The sequence below is a fragment of the Calcarisporiella thermophila genome (genome assembly GCF_041956535.1).
Source record: "Calcarisporiella thermophila strain CBS 279.70 unplaced genomic scaffold VTP21scaffold_4, whole genome shotgun sequence".
In the NCBI taxonomy this organism is placed as follows: domain Eukaryota; kingdom Fungi; phylum Calcarisporiellomycota; class Calcarisporiellomycetes; order Calcarisporiellales; family Calcarisporiellaceae; genus Calcarisporiella; species Calcarisporiella thermophila.
Genome location: NW_027192194.1, coordinates 1,300,905 through 1,319,944, shown reverse-complemented (window position 1 = coordinate 1,319,944; position 19,040 = coordinate 1,300,905). Strand labels below are relative to the sequence as shown.

The following is a 19,040-nucleotide window of genomic DNA, read 5'->3' as shown; positions in this document are numbered from 1 at the left end:
GTTGTTTAACCTTAAAAAAATGATCGAATCGACGGCCCAAAGTAAAGGTATAAATAGTAACATGAAGAGCGAAGAGATAAATAGAGATGAAAGGGCGTTCATGATGGCGGCTGCTTTAACAGGAGCTCCTCACATAGATCTGCTACACAAGTCCCGCATTCCATCTGCGGTTTACGGCATCCACAGGCACAAACAAGAACCCCGTTGTCGTCCATTGTTACCTGGTGGCGACGCCGTGGCTGGAATAGCTGCGATTGAAGCGAAGCTGTTTCCTGTGGCACAGATGCGGGTATCGCTATAGCTTGATTCCTGCTGTTGCAGCACCCACCATTGTTTGAGGAAGTCAAGTTTTCGTAACTGCAATTTGAGTCGCCATACTCTTTTTCACTTGCACAGCACCTCCCCCCATTCCCATATGTATTATATTTGCCTGTATCGCACGTTTTTGAAGCAGAAGCTGAAGAATTGGAAACCACAGTGGTGGCAGTCGGTGAGCTATTATTACCGCAGCAAGATTTCGGTGTTGATGGATTCGAGGGGATCGATACTTTCCCCTCGATCCCAGCAGGCGAAGGAAGTTCTACTTTCTCAGAATTGCACCCCGAGCAAACACATGCTGGCCCACATCGACATGCTGATATTCTTCCTCCTCCTGCGGAACCACAGCACCCTCCGCTACCGCTGGCATTCGCATACCCGGAATATATTAGGCGCATCAACGCTTCATTTCGCAGTTGGTTTAAGTCTCCAAAGACATCGTTTAGCGGAGCTTCATGCAGTGGGAGGGGTGCAAATTTTGTATTTCTTTGAGCAACATCGTCATCGTCCATCGTTTGCGGAATAGTGATGCTTGGAAGAGTTCCATGTTGAGAGGGAAGGTGTGAAATTGGCGAAGGATTTGAGTCGGCTGGTACATATACGGCACGGTGTTGAGTGGGTGTATTTAACGAGAAATTAGGCTGAGAAAGAAGAGACTGTGCATTGGAACCAAGAGCTGATATATGAGAATGCTGATCGATATTAACAGGCAAGGAACCGCTTGTGGGAAGTAATGGAAGAAAGGGATTGGGTGCAGAATTCGTGGCAGCATCTGCCGAATGGGACTGCACCGCCGCTGCCACTAGTGAATTGTTGGCAAGCGCCTCGAAAGCAGCTTTGTAAACGTCTGAGATCGGCTCACAACATATACATTTCCCTCCTCTTGTGCAATTGCATGGATTCAGCAATGATTCGACTATCGCGACGAAAATTTATTATAATAAATTAAGAGAGCTTTTGAGATCGAAGCTTTACCTCGTTGTCTTTCCACCGAGTCATCGCTGCGCGATCCCACCAAGTCAATAATTCCATTTGGTAATACACTTGGCTTCTTTTCTACACTCTCCTCTTTACTCTTATCGCAGAGACATTTGACGTGGGCATGACGAGTTTTGCGAAGCTCACGGCATTGAGAGCATTGGCTTACGGGGCGACCTTTCTTTCGTATTTCGTAGAGCGGGCGATCGCTATGATGGCATTGTGAGGAACGATGCCCCTTTTGGAGAGAATAAAAATGTAAAATCTACTAAGTGAATAAAGATGACACCCCAGAACCGAGAATCTACCTTAATACATGTCCCACATGCGAATTTGACCCCGTTTATATACACCATTTAAGTAGAAATACAACTTTGATAAGCATAGGGAAGTGATTGTGAAAAATAACAGCTTTTGATGTAAAAACAAAAAAAAGTAAAAAAAAAAAAAACAAAAAGAAAAAAATGTTGAAATATATACGAACAAATGGAGGAGGGATGTATAAAACACCAAAGGAAAAGAAAAAAAAAGAAACAATTGTACAAAACCTGGAGAAATGTAAATGTATATAACGATTAGATTTTTTTAAAATATAATCCCCCTTTCACAAACGTTATCTTTTCCCCTTGAAAGTGTAATTAATAAATGGGATATTTATAACTATCTGAAGGGGGATATTTTAATTATAAACGTCAAGATGCTGCTAAATCAGAATGCACTGTGGCACACCACTCTCGCAGCTAACCTATACGATATAATCCTAATTACCAGGTTTCTTTTTATGCTTCTTGTTGCTGGCATTTTTCATTAATGATGAACTGGAAAACGACTACAGATCATTCACTAAATGAACCTCTTTGTTTAATCACCTTATGAGATTCAGCTATATGTGTGTAGTTGGAACAAAATTACCTGATACCTAATCAGATAGTTACTACAGTATGGTAATAATATCCCATTCAGATAAATTCTGTTAAATGGGGTTTTGGGTTGATCGGATATTAATGGTTCGAGATGATGCATAACCAGTTTGCTGGAAAATGAATTATTGCCATATTATCTCTCGGCGCCACTCAGAGTAGATGATTATTCGAGAATCATATCAAACATAAATAAGTGTGTAGCATTTTTAAATATCAATTGCACTGGTTTATTAAGAATGACTTGAATATGCAAAATAATTCCGATAATAAGAATCTCAAGTAAAACAGCAAGGAGCAAGAGGCTTTAAGCAAGAAGAGAAAGTAAAACGACGAATGGTAGAGATCATATTTAAAATATAAGAAAATAAGTTTATGGAGATAGGGTCAGAATCTTCGGCTCAATGTTCTTAACAATTGATATATTCCATCTCTCTCTTGAAATATCTGTCTCCTTGAATATTGAAACTCTTTATCAAATTTCGGATCTCTTCGAGTTCTTCTTGAGTTAGTAGGATATTGATAGAATTCTAACAAAGTAAATGACAAATAAATGAATAAGTTTGGTCTCGAGTTTCGAAATAAAAATGCAATTAACACTTACCACATTCTCCTCAAGTCGAATTACGCGCCTTGTTCCTGGAATAGGAATAATATCTTTACCCTAAAATAAATAAACCAATGTGAGCTATACAACCCATCTTGCATGCATTGAACTGGAAAGGGTGGTATACCTGTGCTAATACCCAAGCAATACATAGCTGAGCAGGTGTACATTTTTTCCTCTCTGCTATTTTCTCTATCTTTTGGGCGATATCCAGATTTTTATCTAAATTCTCGCCTTGGAACCTTGGGATAGTACGACGATAGTCTCCGCCATCTAGCTCACTGGCATTTTTTATCGATCCAGTAAGAAAGCCGCGCCCGAGAGGGGAATATGCTATTACTGTAACTCCAAGTTCACGACAAGCCTTAAGTAGACCGTTTGTTTCAATATCGGTGGTCCAGAGAGCTATTAGAATAAGTGAGTGTTATAATATAATAATATCGACTACTCCATCCCTCATTGCTCACTTAAATAAAAGTGGATTTGCGGGATATAAACTTTCAATACTCCACTTGTACAGCAGCAATCGGATGTACCTTGTGAGCACGCCTTAGGGTTTCAGCGCTACATTCTGATAACCCTAAGTAACGTACTTTCCCTTCTTTTACCAGCTCGGCCATTGCACCTACCGTAACTTCAATTGGACTAAACAAAAGAATATGTATTTTAATACAATCGCCAACTCTATATCAATTTAAGCAGCACAATTACGTGTTCTTATCAACTCGATGTTGATAATACAAATCTATGCACTCAACTCCAAGTCTTTCTAGTGACTTTTCACAGGCTTCTCTTACATAGTCTGGGGTGCCGCAAATAGTAATCCCCTCGGGACCTGCGCGAATGCCAAACTTAGTGCACAAAAACACTTCTTTACGTCTGTCTTTGAGTACACGAGAAATAAGCTCCTCGTTATGGCCAATCCCATAGATATCTTAATGTAGAGAAAAATATATAAGTTCGGAATTGTTCGGCATTCTTTCCAATTGTTGTAGTAACATCTTTTGAAACTTGTGAGAAAATTCACCTGCTGTATCCCAAAAGTTAAGACCGAGATCAAGTGCATGATTTAAGGTTTGGACACTGTGTTCGTCGTCCACAGACGCTCCGTAGACTGGAGACATGGACATACATCCGAGTCCTGATTAAATAGATATGGATGTTGAGGAGAAATTATAAAATCATATATATAAAAGATAAATTACCAATGGCAGATATCTCTTCGTTAATAATACCGAGTTTTGTACGTGGAATAGACATTTCTATCATGTTGATATAAATTTATTAATAGTAAAGTTAATTTAAATAGTCCAATTTTGACTGCACTTTAAATACACTCTGCCAAGCTAATTCGAATTTATGAGTTTAACACGCCATCTCTATCTTCATGTCGTACCAGCCATGTCATACATATTGTTCATTAATAATTAAATATATTGATATAATAGAGATAGGCTGCAGGATAAAAACATCAGAGATTACCTTTAGATTCATAATGAAGAATGGGTTTTAGTCATTACGGAAAATTTTTTAAGCTTCTTCACATGCCAAGTTCTGATCGTCGGTTTTAAAATTTTCTCTTTAAACAGTACGTTATCCATTTTAGACTTCGCAAATTTAGGACATGTAATATGCTCCCACTTCTCAAAAAAATACCACAAGTATTTCATAGCTGAAGTGTTTATAACAATAAAAGAGGGCACATTTAACTAATATAGTTGAAGCAAAAATATTGGATATTTTACAGACATCAATTCAGTACCCCGACGAGTGCTTTTTCAAGACTACTACGTTTAAGTGTACTTGAGAAATGCAGTTATTGAATTGAAAAATAAGATATTTATGATAGTACATTCGATTGCATTGATTGAATTAAATTATATCAATAGCATTTGTAATAAATAGAGTATATATAAAGTCAAGCCTAGATAACAGGTGCACATTCTAATAACATATAACCATATAATGTTCTAGCGCAAATTGTTCTTAACATATTAATGTGATGAATCGTTGGATATCAAATAGGAGCGCATACTCCTCTCTAGCCTCTTAACTTTTACCGTAATCGCAGTTAGACGCATTAGTTTTTTTTTAAGCTGGATAATTCTCTATCCATTTGACTGCGGGTGTAAAATGTAGTGACCTTTGGTCCGTTACCTCGCACTAGAAAATAGTCGCCTAAGCTTGGGGGTTGGAATGTTCTCTGTTCTGTAATCCTCTGGTATACCCCGATCAGCCACTTTTATGTCCAATGCACTCCGAAGACAATTAAGGTCTCTTAGGGGGATGTACAGAGCTTGGATGGTAACATAATCACTTTCAACCTTCCTGCTAATCTCGTGTCATTCACTGGTTACTTTACCAAAATTTTTAACTCGAATCGATTTAGCATTTATTTTATTTGGGATATTTAAGGATATTCAAAAGGGATATTTTTTTCAAATAAATGGACAAAACCGAGAATGCATAAAATAGCTATGAATGTAATACTCACATCAATGCAGCTAAGCTACTCAACACAATAAAAGTCACCAGCTTAACGTTGAAACCAACGAGCGGATCACCAGCACTCGATTTGTTAAGCAATGAGAGTGAAGATTGTGTGGTTGATGCAGCAGGTGGGGACGCAGTGCGAGTGACTACCACAACATCCGGTACCACCTCTGGAGGAGTTCCAGGTTGCTGTTGAGCTTGTGAAGGGAGTGTTTGCGATGATGAAGGGACAAGAGAAGTGGACGTAGGAGGGGCAGAGATAGACGAATTTGATGCAATGCCAGTAGCATTCAATGGAGGCATCGAATTTGACGGCAATGAAGAAATTCCTGAAGTAACGGTACTCGACGCACTAGGAAGAGAGGTTGTGGCAGGCACAAGCGATCCTTCTGGTGTAGCAGTCAAAAGGGAGGTTGTTCTAGCAGTTGCAGGCTTTCTGGTCTCTTTGGCCCCGAGAGGTCGGTCGAAAATATCGCCGACTCGTGAGGTAACCTCTCCTACAATATCGCCGAGCAAACCACGGTTTTCCCTTGTTTTAGTTGAGATTGTATCGGTAGGCTAATTGAATTGGCGAAAAAAAAAAAATACTCGACAGGTGAACTTCCACGCAAAAAAAGTGCTCTACAAGGAGAAATTTAACCTACCTGTCGCTCATTCTCGCCCCCCAAAATAGGACCGTTATTTAAGACGCCTCCCAAGCTGTCCAGTAGCCCGCGCTGAACAAAAGGGGAAGCGGAAGAGAAAGGAGTGACTATGGCTAATATGCTAACCAGAGCAAATAAGCGCATGATGAGATCTTGTAATGGGTTGGATTAGAAAACAATGGAGAATGAAGAATGTAATCCGTTTGAAATCTCTTTCCTCTTTTTATTGTGAATATCACAGGATTGGTGTCAAGGTTTGTGCGACATTATTGAAAATGGGTACTCGCTCACCATTCGTTATATGGCAAGGCACTTAAGTCATAGTTTTATTTGCTTGGATTATCAATAAGCCAAGGAAATTCACAAGAAAGTAAAAAGATAAGCAAGACACGCCCAAAAGAAGTAAGAGGATAATGGGGCAATTATTTCTAGACAATTCTAACTGCTCATAATACAATGCTAAATCGAGTAGTTTGCAGATATCGATTCTCTTATGTTTTTATCACCATGGGCCCTGATATATCAACAAACCCCCATCTCTACTGGCATAAGGTTTGCATAGGCCTGTTCCAAACTAGACGATTCTAGCAATTATTTACGGTTGGACACGTCATCAGTCCCCTTTTCCTCAACGCCGGTCTTAACACTCGAGACCAGCCCACGATCAATGTATTAACATGGAATTTCTTGATCAATTAAAATTTACTAAGACCCTATCTAAAACCTAATAAGCCACCTTAATTATTATTGGTGGACAAAACAAATCCACAGACACCCCTCAGAATGATAGGGATTACAAGTAGTGCTTTATTCAACAAGAAACTGATGGGCTAAGCTGGCATACAAATCCTCTATTCTACTTCAATATCATATACTTTGAAATGTCGAGTGTAGAGTATAATCTATCGATTCTAAATACTTGTTTGGAATATTTTATTTAGTGCTGTGTATATATTGGAAATTCTCATCTTTGCTAGCCGTGAATCAATCTGAAATCGACTATGCAGAAAATTACAGGTAGAAGTAGACCCTATTAACCTACGAAATTGGATCTGAACATCTGGAAAGATGCCTCCATTTTGCACAGTTGTGTTGCGTATTCAGGATGTTGCAGGATATAATCCACGCATAGTTTTGTGTTCATATAATAGAATGGTGGCGTTCAATCATAGTTTCATGTGTGTGTGCGTAAGCATTCTCAATTACCAGGTCCTCAGGTTAACAACCATTAGTTTTTCCCCGAGTGCTCGACGTTTATTTTTTAGTCAGAGTGGCGTGAACAGAATGCTCTGATTATCACGATGTTTTCTTATCAGTTGCAAATTGCCTGCGACGGTTATCAAATGGAATTGTGCAACTTACTCAGCTGCTGATGGGTGTCATGCGTAGCACTTTTGGAAGCATCGTATGTTTATTTCCATCTAAGCATCATCAGAACACTAGACCATTCGACCTGGCTTCGTATTTCGGGATCAATTTAGTAGCTGCTGGGTCCTAAGCAGGCTATCGGAAGGGGAAAATTAAGTTTATATGCAGGGGCTAAATCGTATGAGAAAAGGGGAGTAAACTGCGCCGCAAAGGCACGATACAAACATTAAATAGGGTCCAAAAAGAAGTCACTTGGGAATTTATCGCCACGAATGCAGTTAATGTTTTGCTTTTTTGTTTTTTTATTCCAGTTTTTGTAAGGTTTTCTCCCTTTGCTGTGTGTCTCTCGTCTCACAAACTCGCCGTTGCAAATGAGTGTTCCCCCCGATAAGACCGATGATGCCTACATTGAAATAGGTGAAAAGAAAAACTATAGACTAGAACATGTGCAGGTTGAGGAATTAGGTAGCAATTTAAAAAGCGAGCTTGTGTATTGAGGAATCCTCACTAAATGTATTGGACCACATAGATAATATTGGCTTAATTGAGCCAGGATGTCAGGTGGCATACCTGGAAGAGGAAGAGCTGAAAGTAAGCCATCTATCCGGCATTCCAGTTCCCCTTGTTATCTGATTGGGGAAGCATATTTAATTTCTAATTCTGATTATTTTTTATATTTAATGTTTAGTTATGGATCTATGGCTATCGCTTCTCTCTCCCTTTGCTTATCCTCTATTATACCCTTTGTCTTATCACGGCGGGAATTCTTTTTTTACTCGGTCGATGGATGCCGAAGCTATACATTAAGTTGACGGGGCGAAGAGTTCCACTTGGAGAAGCCGACTATGTTGTTATCAAAGTAAGTTCACAGTCATATCCATCTTATCTCTTTGTTCTTGGGGCTCACTGACGTACCCGATGGAATAGAACGAGTGGGGTGAAGTTTCTATCGTAAAAATTAATTCGTTCGCTTTTAATGGCAAAGTTTCTTCTGCTTTTTCTGGAGATGCCGTCCTTGACGCGGCTCAGACGATGTCACAACTGAAATATTTCGATTATCGCTATATTCGATTTATATACCATCCAGAGCTTGGACGTTTCTTCTTAAATGGGTAACGCACCCACTCGTTTTCCCCTATAGGAGTGTTTTAGTATTCATTTGCACTTGTTTTTCTCATAGGGGGTGGAAGGATATTGAGTGGACGGACTTGAAGGTTTTGCGTATTGGTTTATCGCAAGAGAAATATACCGAAAGGAAGCTGGTGTTTGGCAAAAACCAGATTGATATCCATGAAAAATCCAACATTTCGCTTCTTATTAATGAGGTGAGCATTTCCATGCCTCAATGGTGGTGATTTTCAATCTAATAACAAATGGTTTATCCATAAACTAGGTCCTTCACCCTTTCTTTATTTTCCAACTCTTCTCCATCTGCCTATGGAGCGCTTACGACTATTATTATTACGCAAGCTGTATTTTTGTTATCTCCGTAGTCAGTATCACTATCACGCTTATTGAAACCCGTCGAAACTATCGCCGTATGCGTGAAATGTCGCGTCTTTTATGCGATGTGAGTATACTTCGCGATAAAAAATGGAGGATTGCCTCGTCGGAAGAACTTGTTCCTGGAGATATCATCGACATTACGGGGGCACGTTTGCAAACGTTTCCTGCCGATTGCATTCTTATCTCGGGTGACTGCATTGTTAACGAATCGATGCTCACCGGTGAATCCGTACCGGTAGGAAAGACAGCGGCGTCCAACCAAGCTCTGGAAAAACTCGACTTATCCACTGGAAATCTTCCCCCCGATGTGGCACGACACTTTTTGTTTTCAGGCACCCGGATAGTGCGTGCTCGGGGAGTCTCGGAGGCCATTGGCAATGGTCAGATAGAACAACGGGCTCTCGCCTTGGTGGTGAGAACAGGTTAGGAGTCGCTTCTTTTTATAGATATACAAACATGAATATGAATATAAATATTAATTTTCCTAATTTCCCTCACATAATAGGGTTTAATACGAACAAAGGCTCGCTAATTCGCTCTATGCTTCTTCCGCGCCCCAATGTTTTCAAATTCTACCGCGATTCCTTCAAATTCCTTGGTGTTTTAGCAGTGCTAGGTAATAATTAAATATGCGTATCAGCCTGTGGCCATTGGAGCGGTTGTTTATTTCTACTCTATTGTTTATAAGCACTTTGTGGCTTCGCCGCATCCATCTATCTCTATGTGCGTCTCGAGTATTCGACGAAGGACATGATCCTACGCGCCCTGGATCTCATTACCATTATTGTCCCCCCTGCACTGCCAGCGGCCATGTCCGTTGGGATCAACTTTGCTCTCGGGCGTCTTCGTCGCAAAGAAATCTACTGTATCTCACCAAACCATATCAACGCAGTGGGCAAGGTCGATATGTTTTGCTTCGACAAAACGGGCACCCTGACTGAGGATGGGCTTGACATCCTGGGCGTGCGGCTGGTCGACTCGGAAGAAAACGAATTTTCTGATTTACATGCCAATATGGATGCTTTGAGCACCTGCCTTGCCAAGGAAAAGCAAAAGGAATCGGCCCATCAGCTAGTATGCGCGATGGCCTCATGTCAGGGGCTCTCTTACGTGGACGACCAGCTCATTGGAGATCCGCTCGAGCTTCGTATGTTTGAATTCACCGGCTGGACGCTGGAAGAAAACGTGGTGCAACCTAACGATAATGACAGTGGAACGAGAGGAGGTGTCATGGATGAATTAGAGGTGATGAAGACCGATGAAGAGGATCAATCTCAAGTTGCCATCACTGTGGTAAGATCACCTCCTCCAAAAGAGAAAAGGGGCGAATATTCGGTCGAGTGGGGTTCGGTAGAATGCGCAGTCCTCCGTCGATTTGAGTTCATCCCCTCGCTCCGTCGCATGAGTGTTATCGCAAAGCGTCTGGGTGAATCATCGCTAAGCGTGTATGTTAAAGGTGCGCCCGAGGTGATACGTAGCCTCTGCACCCGAGGCATCCCCGAGGATTTTGACGAGGAGCTGGGCTACTACACTCACCGCGGATTTAGAGTAATTGCAGTGGGGGTAAAGACGCTTGATTTCGCGAACGGCTCCGGAAAAGGATCGGAGGGTCGTGTGAATTGGGCGCTTGCGCATCAAATGGCTCGCGAGGAAGCAGAAAGCGACCTTGAATTTGTTGGATTTGTTATCTTTGAGAACAAGCTCAAACCAGAGACTGCCCCCGTAGTGGCTACGCTGCACGCAGCCAAGATTCGACAAGTTATGTGCACAGGAGATAATGTGCTGACGGCCATCAGCGTGGCTCGTGGCTGTTCATTGCTTCCTGCGCAGGGCCGGGTCTATGTATCCCAGCTCTCGCCGGGTGAGGGGGTGATCTGGGAAAATACCAAAGATCCAATGGATCGTCTAGACCCCATCACCCTTCGTCCTACGAATTCCATTAAGGGCGCGTCTTTGGATTACGATCTGGCAGTAACTGGCGAAGCGTTTAACCACCTTATCAACTATGTTGATAGAAACATTATGAATCGAGTTCTTGTAAAAGGGGTGGTATTCGCGCGGATGTCACCCGACGAAAAGAAGCAACTCGTACAGCTATTGCAGTGTTTGGGCTATGTGGTTGGCTTTTGTGGTGATGGTGCCAATGACTGCGGAGCGTTGCGGGCAGCCGATGCAGGGCTTTCTCTTTCTGAGGCCGAGGCATCTGTCGCGGCTCCCTTTACCAGTCGCACCATGGACATTCGCTCCGTCATCAAGCTAGTTCGGGAAGGACGATGCGCCTTGGTGACGAGTTTCAGCTGCTTCAAGTACATGGCCCTCTATTCTGTCATCCAATTCACCACCGCGATCTCGCTCTACAACTATGCCTCGGACCTGGGTGACTTCCAATTCCTCTATATTGATTTGCTCCTCATCTTGCCTCTAGCCGTGCTGATGGGACGCACCGGGGCTTACCGCCGGATCGACCCCCGTCCCCCTACGGCCTCCCTCGTCTCCACCCTCGTCCTCCTCTCGATGATTGGTCAGGCCGTACTCCAAATGGTATTCCAACTCATCATCTACTATACTGTGACCCTTCAACCCTGGTATACCCCCCCAGAGTATGATCCGGAGGGGAAGAATATTGAAAACTACCAGAACACCTCCCTCTTCTACTTCAGCTCCTTCCTCTACATTTCGCTGGCGGTCGTGCTTAGTGTCGGAGCCCCATATCGTAAACCAATGTGGACCAATGTGCCGTACGTTGTGTTCACAGCACTCGTTTTCCTTTTGACGCTAGCGATCCTCATGTCCCCCACGCACGCCTTTGCCTTCTTGCAGGTCGTGGACACCCCGTACTCGTGGCGCGGAGCAATCCTGGGGGCGGTGGTGGGCTATTTTGCGTTTGCCTACCTTTCTGAGAAGTACTTGTTCCCAATACTCACCGGATGCTTGGATCGTTTCAGGAAAAAGAGGACTGCGAAACCCTGGAAGAGGGTGCTTGAAGAAATGGAGTGCATCGAGAGATGACACACTTCACACCGGCTTCGTTTATCTTCTTGTCACTTTATTTTCTTCACATCGCTTGTACTTTTACTGAAAAAAAAAAACAATGGACTCTATTATATCTCCACCTATTTTATTTCTCTTCTCCTTGCCACGGACTCTACTGAGTTATCCTACTTGAACAATAGATGATTGATCTTTCACAACTGTGGGATTATTTCTTTTCCATCACGTTTCTAAAATAGAACAGGTAGACATCACATACAAAATGGCTCAATGCAAAGGGCGGTTGAGAAAGGTGGATGCTTTGAACAATAGATCCCTACCCCACCCACTTTCCGAGAGTGTTGGTTGGTATGAATTAATTTGCTTGGTAGTAAGTTAGACGGCAAAATTGCGCTCGTCCTACAAAATGGAATCTAAACACAGACAAGAAAAATTTCCATAACCTTGATTATGAACTCAAGCAGGAGTTCGGTCTGCTCTCCGAGCGATATAAAATATAATTATCAAAGCCTCTTCCCCCTTCAATTACTTTCTCTATTTATTTTTTTTCTACTTTTACCTCCTGCTCCTTGAATGAAATAATGCGACAGCCAGGTGTCCTAGCAAGATTTCCACTCCTTCAGCCGTCGATATTCTCGACCGAAATAAAGTTCGATTTGGCTTTATGCCCACTCTTTAGAATCGTAAGTACGAACAGCGAGTCTGAGACACTCATCTTGTCTTAACGCCTCCCTTTACATTGCTTTAATTAATCTATTCAATGACAGGTATCGCAAGAAGACTTTGAACTGCGTATGAAACTAATAGGGCACTTGATAGAAGCCAAGCTCTCCTTTTTTCCATACTATGCCTCAGTCCTCTTCCTCATCATCGCCTCTTATTTATTGCATATCCTCTACACTGGCATTGTTAGATTAGAACAATCACAGTGGCATAATCAGTCCTGGTATCTCCTTAACGTTTTCCTGTCTTTAGTGGCGTGGTCCACGCTGTTCATTGGAGCATTTGTATATTTAGGAGGCCTAGCAGCCAAGAAATATCTTACGGTAATAAGAAATAATGGTTTAAAAGACCGAAAGATCACCCTCTTATTTATATTTTTACTTTTGTATCCACATCAGTTCGGAGACGCTCTTGCCGACCTTTTGAACCATTTCACGAAAGAAGACGGTGCAAAATATATGACCTCCTGGAGAGTGGTTCGGGATGATCAAAGGCCAGTTCGTCTCTTTTTGCGTCGGCTACCCCGCTGGGTCATTGAGGTGCATGACCTTCGTTATGGAGTTGAACCCCAAACCGAACCCGAAGAAGTGTCCGTGGAATCGGCCCCGCCGTATGAAGAGTTACCGCTCATTAAAATTGTACCTAAAGATCGATTCTAGCACCAGTGTATTTAATTTTGAACAGAAGGTATTTTATTAATCGCTTGAAGTCAAGATCGACTTTTTGTTTTTCAAGGCCATCGTCTGGCGATGCATTCTGTATAATTTTTTTTAAGTCTTCAATAAACTCCATTGCCATATTAAGCCATCCAAGGAACTAATAAAATATATTTTCGTTCTCCGTCCACGCAATAGTATCTCAACCGAGAATAGTATTGTTGTTAACGACAATTTGGAATGCACTAGCAATGTTTTTTCGGAGTATGTTCATTAGGTCTTCAGATTGTATCTTCAGGCTTCGGTATCTCTTTTATTAATAGCTTCTGTGCTCTATTGCCGTATCAGGTCGTCTACCTCTATGTAATGCTTAGCGTTCCTCAAAACAGTAATTCCCTCCGAGCATCATCACGAGTTCAGAAGCTTCTATCGGTGTTGAAATCCTAGCAATAAAATTTCAACGTGTCCACTAGAGATTTGAAATATAAAAATAGGTCCAGAAGCCTTGTACTACTTCTACTATACCTCCCCTTTCTCCTTAGCTGTGGCTATATTTTGTGCAGGGCCTTCTATCTGTGTTGCATGATGATAATCTATTATCGCCTATGTGTCCCAGTTTTATTGTGAGTTTACCGCTAACCAGGGAATGCTGAGATAAGAGATGTAAGTATAGAATTCGTTCTTGATAATACTTTGCAAACACGGTCGCGCTCCACCGCAGACTTAGGTTTGTGGAATCTACTTGGCTCAATTTAAGCTTTCCGTCCTCTACTTGAAATTCCTTTACGAGTACGCCTCACTTTTTCTATAATGGTTTTCAATACAACAAACCCAATTACATCAATGTTGATCGATTCGAAAAGAATTAATATACAGATGCAATGGAAGTGGGGTCCAACTCGTGGTTTCCCATATGAAATAAATATTGTTCTCCAAGTGAACATCTATATAGTATATGAAACCTGCCTGTTAATGAACGTCTTTTGGAGCAGATGGCAAATTTCCTCTCTCTTTGGAAACAAAAACAGGCCAACCGGTATCCAAAGGGCGCCAACTTTAAGCATATTAGGACCGCGGTATCCCTCTCTTCCAAGCTCAAATATGACGCTGCAGGTTGCCCATCAAAAAGGCTAGAGCAATCGGTACACTGATGGCCTCCAGGATTCAGTGGAATGGACCTTGGACATCGGAGGTCAAAAATCCTACAGGATTAGCATAAGGAGGCTTTTATAAGCCGTCTGTACTCCCTTGAAACGTGGTTGAATGGGAGCCCAACGGGGTCGACTTTATCCCAATTTATCTACTGCGTGCCGGTGTTGCATCCTATTGTTTTGGCTGCTTTTGATTCGCCAACCTAGCCTCCCTCGGGTTAGATCCCAAGCAGTTCAATTGCAATGAGGTTTGAGAAAAAGAGGGGGAGGAATAAGGTCGAGGTGCACAAAAAAAGGATGGAGATGGGTATAATTGGGAGAGAGAGAGACAGGCCGTAGTTATGCTAGTCTGCTCGACAAAGTTCATAAACAGCTTTGGCCAAGAAAAATATCCATAACCAAAAAGCGACCTTGAATTATATAAACACGATTTCGCTGATGGTAGCCATATCGCAAATGAGACCTTTCGGTGACGAGTCATTCAGTTATAATACAATGGAAACTTTGGAGAACCACAAAGTATTGGCCCTCTTCCCTCTGGCCAAACCAAACCTCTTTTCCATGAGGTACCGGTTCAAAGTGGTACTCCCGTATTATTCTCAGCTCCCCAAGCTGGTAATGCATCCTTTCGCGGCCTATTTTAATCCGAAAGAGGAGGCGGCTAACCTTGATGATGTTCCCCCTTGTCTCCCCACCCTTAGCTTCCACAAGAAATATTCGAGCGACGCATCGAAATCATCGAGCTTTTCACTGCCGACAAACTTCCTGTCCTCTGCCCCTACACGGTCTTCATGCTGCTTAACATTGCTAGTTTCGCCATTTATTTTGTTACTTTCCTCCTCATCGCCATCATCTCTCCTTGGGAGTTTCGTTATCACTATGAGTGGCAGATCATATTTATTCTGGTGCCTTTTCTCTGGGTCCCAATCATTGCTTGTTTGGTCTATCTAACAAGGAGACGTGTAATAAGGAAATTTATGGCCGTAAGTATCAAGCCCGGCGATAATAGTGATATGATTGTCAAATGAAAGTCTAATGCACCCAATAATCCTCCTCCTCCCCCCCCTCCCCCGAGGATAGTTCGGTGATATCTTGAATCGTTTCTTGGAGCACTTTAATGAGGATGACCGGTCCACTTACTCGATTGCCTGGCACGTCACCCGTGATCCATCCAATACAATCAACCTCTACTTTTGTCGTGTTTCTGGCTGGGTTCTGGAAATTCACGACCTCCGCACTAAGAATGATCAGGAGATCCTCCACAGCCATTGCGTCGATTCGTTGTTCACCGAGTCTACTCCTCCGTATGATCACACCAAGACCATCGATATCATCACTCGCAAATAATTCGAAATGAGCTCCGCCCAATTACCTGACCAAAGTTTTGTATCCCTACTGTCATCAAACCATATCCTCCAACTGAGCAACCGCTGATGATCCCGATGAAGCTTGGATAGATAGTCAATCATTTTTATTTAATAGCTTTCGATGAAGCCAAATAAAGATTATTCGTGTTCGCTCTGGGAGAAACGTGTCCTCCGATGTTCCCGGGATTTCGAAAGGAAATGCTTCATCTCCCTCTCTTGTTATTATCGCGAAGGAACGTGTCCCTCTCTACTGTTGTCTTAATGGCAAGGCCGTTGTGCCAGAGCAAGCTGTTCAGCTAGGCTCACGCTCAGGGTCAAGACGCCCATTTTTTATTAGGACTCCTCCTCTATCACCTGGCATCGCTGTGAATGTCTAGCCAGCTGAGGTTAAACCTTCCGCCGGGCCTCTCGTATTCGAACAGGAGTTCGTTCTCTGAAATTTGCAATAGTGAAATGCAACGAATGAATGCAAGATGCTGAGTTTCCAAATTCGGAAGTCTATCTCAAAATTCAATTTCGTATAAGAGAGTATTAAATTTGGAGCGAGATAGAGTTTGATCTATTCCTAGATGAACCTTGTCGTCAGAGTTAGGGGAGCTGTTTGTCGCCTAGAATTGCGAAGCAGCCAGAGAAGTCCATTAGGAGAAGTCACTGGGCCGCAGCTGGTTTCCTCGTGCTCTTCTGTTCATTCCTCGCAATTGTCCACCTGCACTCAGCCCTAGCCTACCGGAGGGAATGCATCATGCTCATTTCAATGCCTCATGTTGTTCTCAATGCCATTTCAGCATTCAGCGGGCTAGTGATGATGTTCACGGTGGCCTACTTCCGCTTTACGCTTCCAAACATTGCCAATACAATCTCATTCACGCTCTCATTCTGGATCGGCTTTATTGATTTTCTCTGGCGTATAGAGTACATCCTTGAATACTCAAATGAGATCATGTTCCCTCTAGCCAATCAGCACCACTGGTTTGTTCGACTCCTTGCCTTTGCTCGTGTATTCCTGAGGGTGTGGTGCTCCTTGATAATCATGTGCATTGCCCTTGATCTGCAGCTCTCATTTATCCATAATCGCAACAACATGAAGAAGATTCAGCGGTGGTACACACCCATCTCATTCCTGATTGCGTTTTGTGTCAATACCCCCTGGCTGGCCGAGAGCAGGGTCGACTATGTCCAGAAGTGGGAAACCATCGTGCCGGGCTGGGAACGTCGCACCTCCATTCTCACCATGTTCTTTGGCGTGACCTTGTGGAGCGCCCTTGCCATCCTCTATTCTATCTTGGTCGTCCTGTTGATTCTGATTCGCGTACGGAGAGAAACGCAACGGCTGAGAAGTGAGGGGGTGCCCGAGAACGTCCGTAGGAGGGAGCGACGCCTGATCGCCTCCGTTTTGCGCATCTTGCTTTACCCCGTCGTCCTTATCATTACACAGCCTACTGGTATTATCCTGGACTGGCTCTTCATCATTACCAGCGATTCCAATTTGCCCGCTCTCAAGATCCTCGTCGAGATCGACGCCGTCCTCCTGGGCCTGCTAGGAGTTCTCAACTTGGTGGTGTTCACCCTGAATCCGGCGTTTCGTCGCGCCATGGAGACCGTGCCTTGGTGGCCTTTCGAAAAGAGCTCGACCGAGGGGTATGACGGTGAAGACGGATATAAAGGAGGGGATAAGCTTGAGCTCGACGAGCCGTACCCCAGCCCTCGACGAACGCCGGGCGAAACCCTGCTTGGGCGATGGGATGAGGCTAAGCAGCAATCCTACCTGCAAACTCATGTGCAGCACGAGAGCTATGATCGCATAACTTAAGCCCCTGGTGTTCGGCAAGCTGGAGTAGTTGATTGATTAATTTTCGGCTGTTGTATATTCCCTGGTTTTGGATTTATTTGCCCCCACTGTTTCAAGCCCAAAGTCAATGTACTTTGATCTCTTACACTTTCTCGCCAGGAACTTTCTTTAAAATCCGCCTTGCATACATCGTAACATGACTAAGGGAATGGGTTTACAGCAGTAGTATACGGTTTTAAATAAACAACATAAAATCAAATTTGGGTTATACACATAGAAAATTAGAGAGCGCTTTTCCCGAGTTTAGGCCCGGGGGTGGGAGTAGCCTACATCCGTGTGCTGATCCGCAAGTCGAATGAGATTGTCCAGTTTCTCGTGCATCCTCTCAGGAAGCGAGTTTCGGAACTCCTCCGACCTCATCCAAGCCAGACCGTGCTGCAAAATGTTCTGAGCGCGGTGTGAGCCCCCAGAAACACATCCCATGCACCCGTGGAGAGTCGCGCGCTTGCGGTCCTTGCTGTAGACCGCACGGTGCAGAATGTTGTTGTTGTAGAAGACGGTTTGCCCTGCCTTAAGTTCGACGTTGATTTGGCCAGGCATGGGGCCATTGGGGTCTTCGAGAGTCACGCGACGCTCTTCCGGGGTGCGAATGCGGTTGTGGGAACGAGGTACAACAATGAGGGATGGGTCGTCTGTCGAAATAGCAGCCCAAGTCAGCGTCTGTCACTGGAGAATGGGGGGAGGAGGGGAATGATACTTACCATACAGGGCCGTGTTCCACTGGCATCCGTAGTGCGGAATCTTCAATTTCTCCTTCTCTTCCTCCTCCGATACCTCGGGAACGATGGCGTCACGATGCCAGGTGATCTGGTAGTCGGTCTGGGCAGGGTTGATGAGCAGGTTGAACAGCTCTAGAGGGAACAAAAAGTTAAGTCATGCCAGCTCATCCCACCCGGCTCGGCCAGGGGAGAGGGCGAAGACGGGATACCCACCGAGCTGGATCTCCTCCTCCTTCACACCAAGGATTTCGCGCACCACCTCGATAAGTTTCTCCGAGCTATACCACTGGGCAAAGATTGGTTCTCCGAGTTCGGGGTTCCTGTTGAAATTGCAAACAGTAAGCGCTAGGACATAAGTGCGGTAGAGGAAGCAAGCAAAAGCACAAAAGACCCATTACATGATATGCTGGACACCCCACACGTCAGGCCCCTCTTCAGGCCACGGGGGGAACTGGACCCCGACCAAACGCCTAATGAATGGAAACAGACCGTTAGTCGAATGCAAAAACAAGCGTCCTATTGTAAGAGCTCAATGGACCTGTGCTTCCACTCATCATTGCGAGCCTTAGTGACGGCACGCTCACACGCATCACGCAGAGGCTGGAGGAGCTCGGGAGGCACTAAGCCGTCAATGACGACGTAGCCGTCTTCTTCGAGCTTCTGGTGCAGGGTTTTGAGGTCGGAAGAGGAGGTCATAGTGCTATGGAGATGGAGATGGAGATGGGTCAATGGGGAGGATGGCGAAAGTGG

At 43.7% G+C, this 19,040-nt stretch overlaps 7 protein-coding genes across 7 annotated transcripts; 4 read left to right on the top strand and 3 right to left on the bottom strand.

The window, feature by feature from the left end:
* Nucleotides 1-98: 98 nt before the first annotated feature.
* VTP21DRAFT_8828 (uncharacterized protein) lies at nucleotides 99-4,083 on the bottom strand (the record flags this gene model as incomplete). Its single annotated transcript, XM_069399721.1, has 9 exons — nucleotides 99-1,234; nucleotides 1,294-1,534; nucleotides 2,821-2,880; nucleotides 2,951-3,228; nucleotides 3,291-3,372; nucleotides 3,417-3,468; nucleotides 3,535-3,757; nucleotides 3,851-3,964; nucleotides 4,029-4,083. The coding sequence occupies 9 exons, from the start codon at nucleotides 4,081-4,083 to the stop codon at nucleotides 99-101; spliced, it is 2,241 nt and encodes a 746-aa protein (XP_069255110.1).
* A 1,230-nt stretch (nucleotides 4,084-5,313) lies between these two features.
* VTP21DRAFT_8827 (uncharacterized protein) lies at nucleotides 5,314-6,104 on the bottom strand (the record flags this gene model as incomplete). Its single annotated transcript, XM_069399720.1, has 2 exons — nucleotides 5,314-5,874; nucleotides 5,961-6,104. The coding sequence occupies 2 exons, from the start codon at nucleotides 6,102-6,104 to the stop codon at nucleotides 5,314-5,316; spliced, it is 705 nt and encodes a 234-aa protein (XP_069255109.1).
* Nucleotides 6,105-7,699: 1,595 nt separating this feature from the next.
* VTP21DRAFT_8826 (uncharacterized protein) lies at nucleotides 7,700-11,843 on the top strand (the record flags this gene model as incomplete). Its single annotated transcript, XM_069399719.1, has 8 exons — nucleotides 7,700-7,793; nucleotides 7,858-7,919; nucleotides 8,017-8,187; nucleotides 8,256-8,440; nucleotides 8,509-8,653; nucleotides 8,722-9,256; nucleotides 9,340-9,450; nucleotides 9,523-11,843. 8 exons carry the CDS (start codon nucleotides 7,700-7,702, stop codon nucleotides 11,841-11,843), a joined length of 3,624 nt encoding a protein of 1,207 aa, XP_069255108.1.
* Nucleotides 11,844-12,406: 563 nt separating this feature from the next.
* On the top strand, nucleotides 12,407-13,207 carry VTP21DRAFT_8825 (uncharacterized protein; the record flags this gene model as incomplete). Its single annotated transcript, XM_069399718.1, has 3 exons — nucleotides 12,407-12,508; nucleotides 12,593-12,871; nucleotides 12,947-13,207. The coding sequence occupies 3 exons, from the start codon at nucleotides 12,407-12,409 to the stop codon at nucleotides 13,205-13,207; spliced, it is 642 nt and encodes a 213-aa protein (XP_069255107.1).
* A 1,643-nt stretch (nucleotides 13,208-14,850) lies between these two features.
* On the top strand, nucleotides 14,851-15,702 carry VTP21DRAFT_8824 (uncharacterized protein; the record flags this gene model as incomplete). Its single annotated transcript, XM_069399717.1, has 3 exons — nucleotides 14,851-14,970; nucleotides 15,057-15,338; nucleotides 15,436-15,702. The coding sequence occupies 3 exons, from the start codon at nucleotides 14,851-14,853 to the stop codon at nucleotides 15,700-15,702; spliced, it is 669 nt and encodes a 222-aa protein (XP_069255106.1).
* A 762-nt stretch (nucleotides 15,703-16,464) lies between these two features.
* Nucleotides 16,465-17,532, top strand: VTP21DRAFT_8823 (uncharacterized protein; the record flags this gene model as incomplete). The annotated part of the gene is made up of 1 exon (XM_069399716.1): nucleotides 16,465-17,532. The coding sequence occupies one exon, from the start codon at nucleotides 16,465-16,467 to the stop codon at nucleotides 17,530-17,532; it is 1,068 nt and encodes a 355-aa protein (XP_069255105.1).
* A 282-nt stretch (nucleotides 17,533-17,814) lies between these two features.
* VTP21DRAFT_8822 (uncharacterized protein) lies at nucleotides 17,815-18,986 on the bottom strand (the record flags this gene model as incomplete). The annotated part of the gene is made up of 5 exons (XM_069399715.1): nucleotides 17,815-18,203; nucleotides 18,273-18,422; nucleotides 18,504-18,610; nucleotides 18,689-18,760; nucleotides 18,829-18,986. 5 exons carry the CDS (start codon nucleotides 18,984-18,986, stop codon nucleotides 17,815-17,817), a joined length of 876 nt encoding a protein of 291 aa, XP_069255104.1.
* Nucleotides 18,987-19,040: the final 54 nt, after the last annotated feature.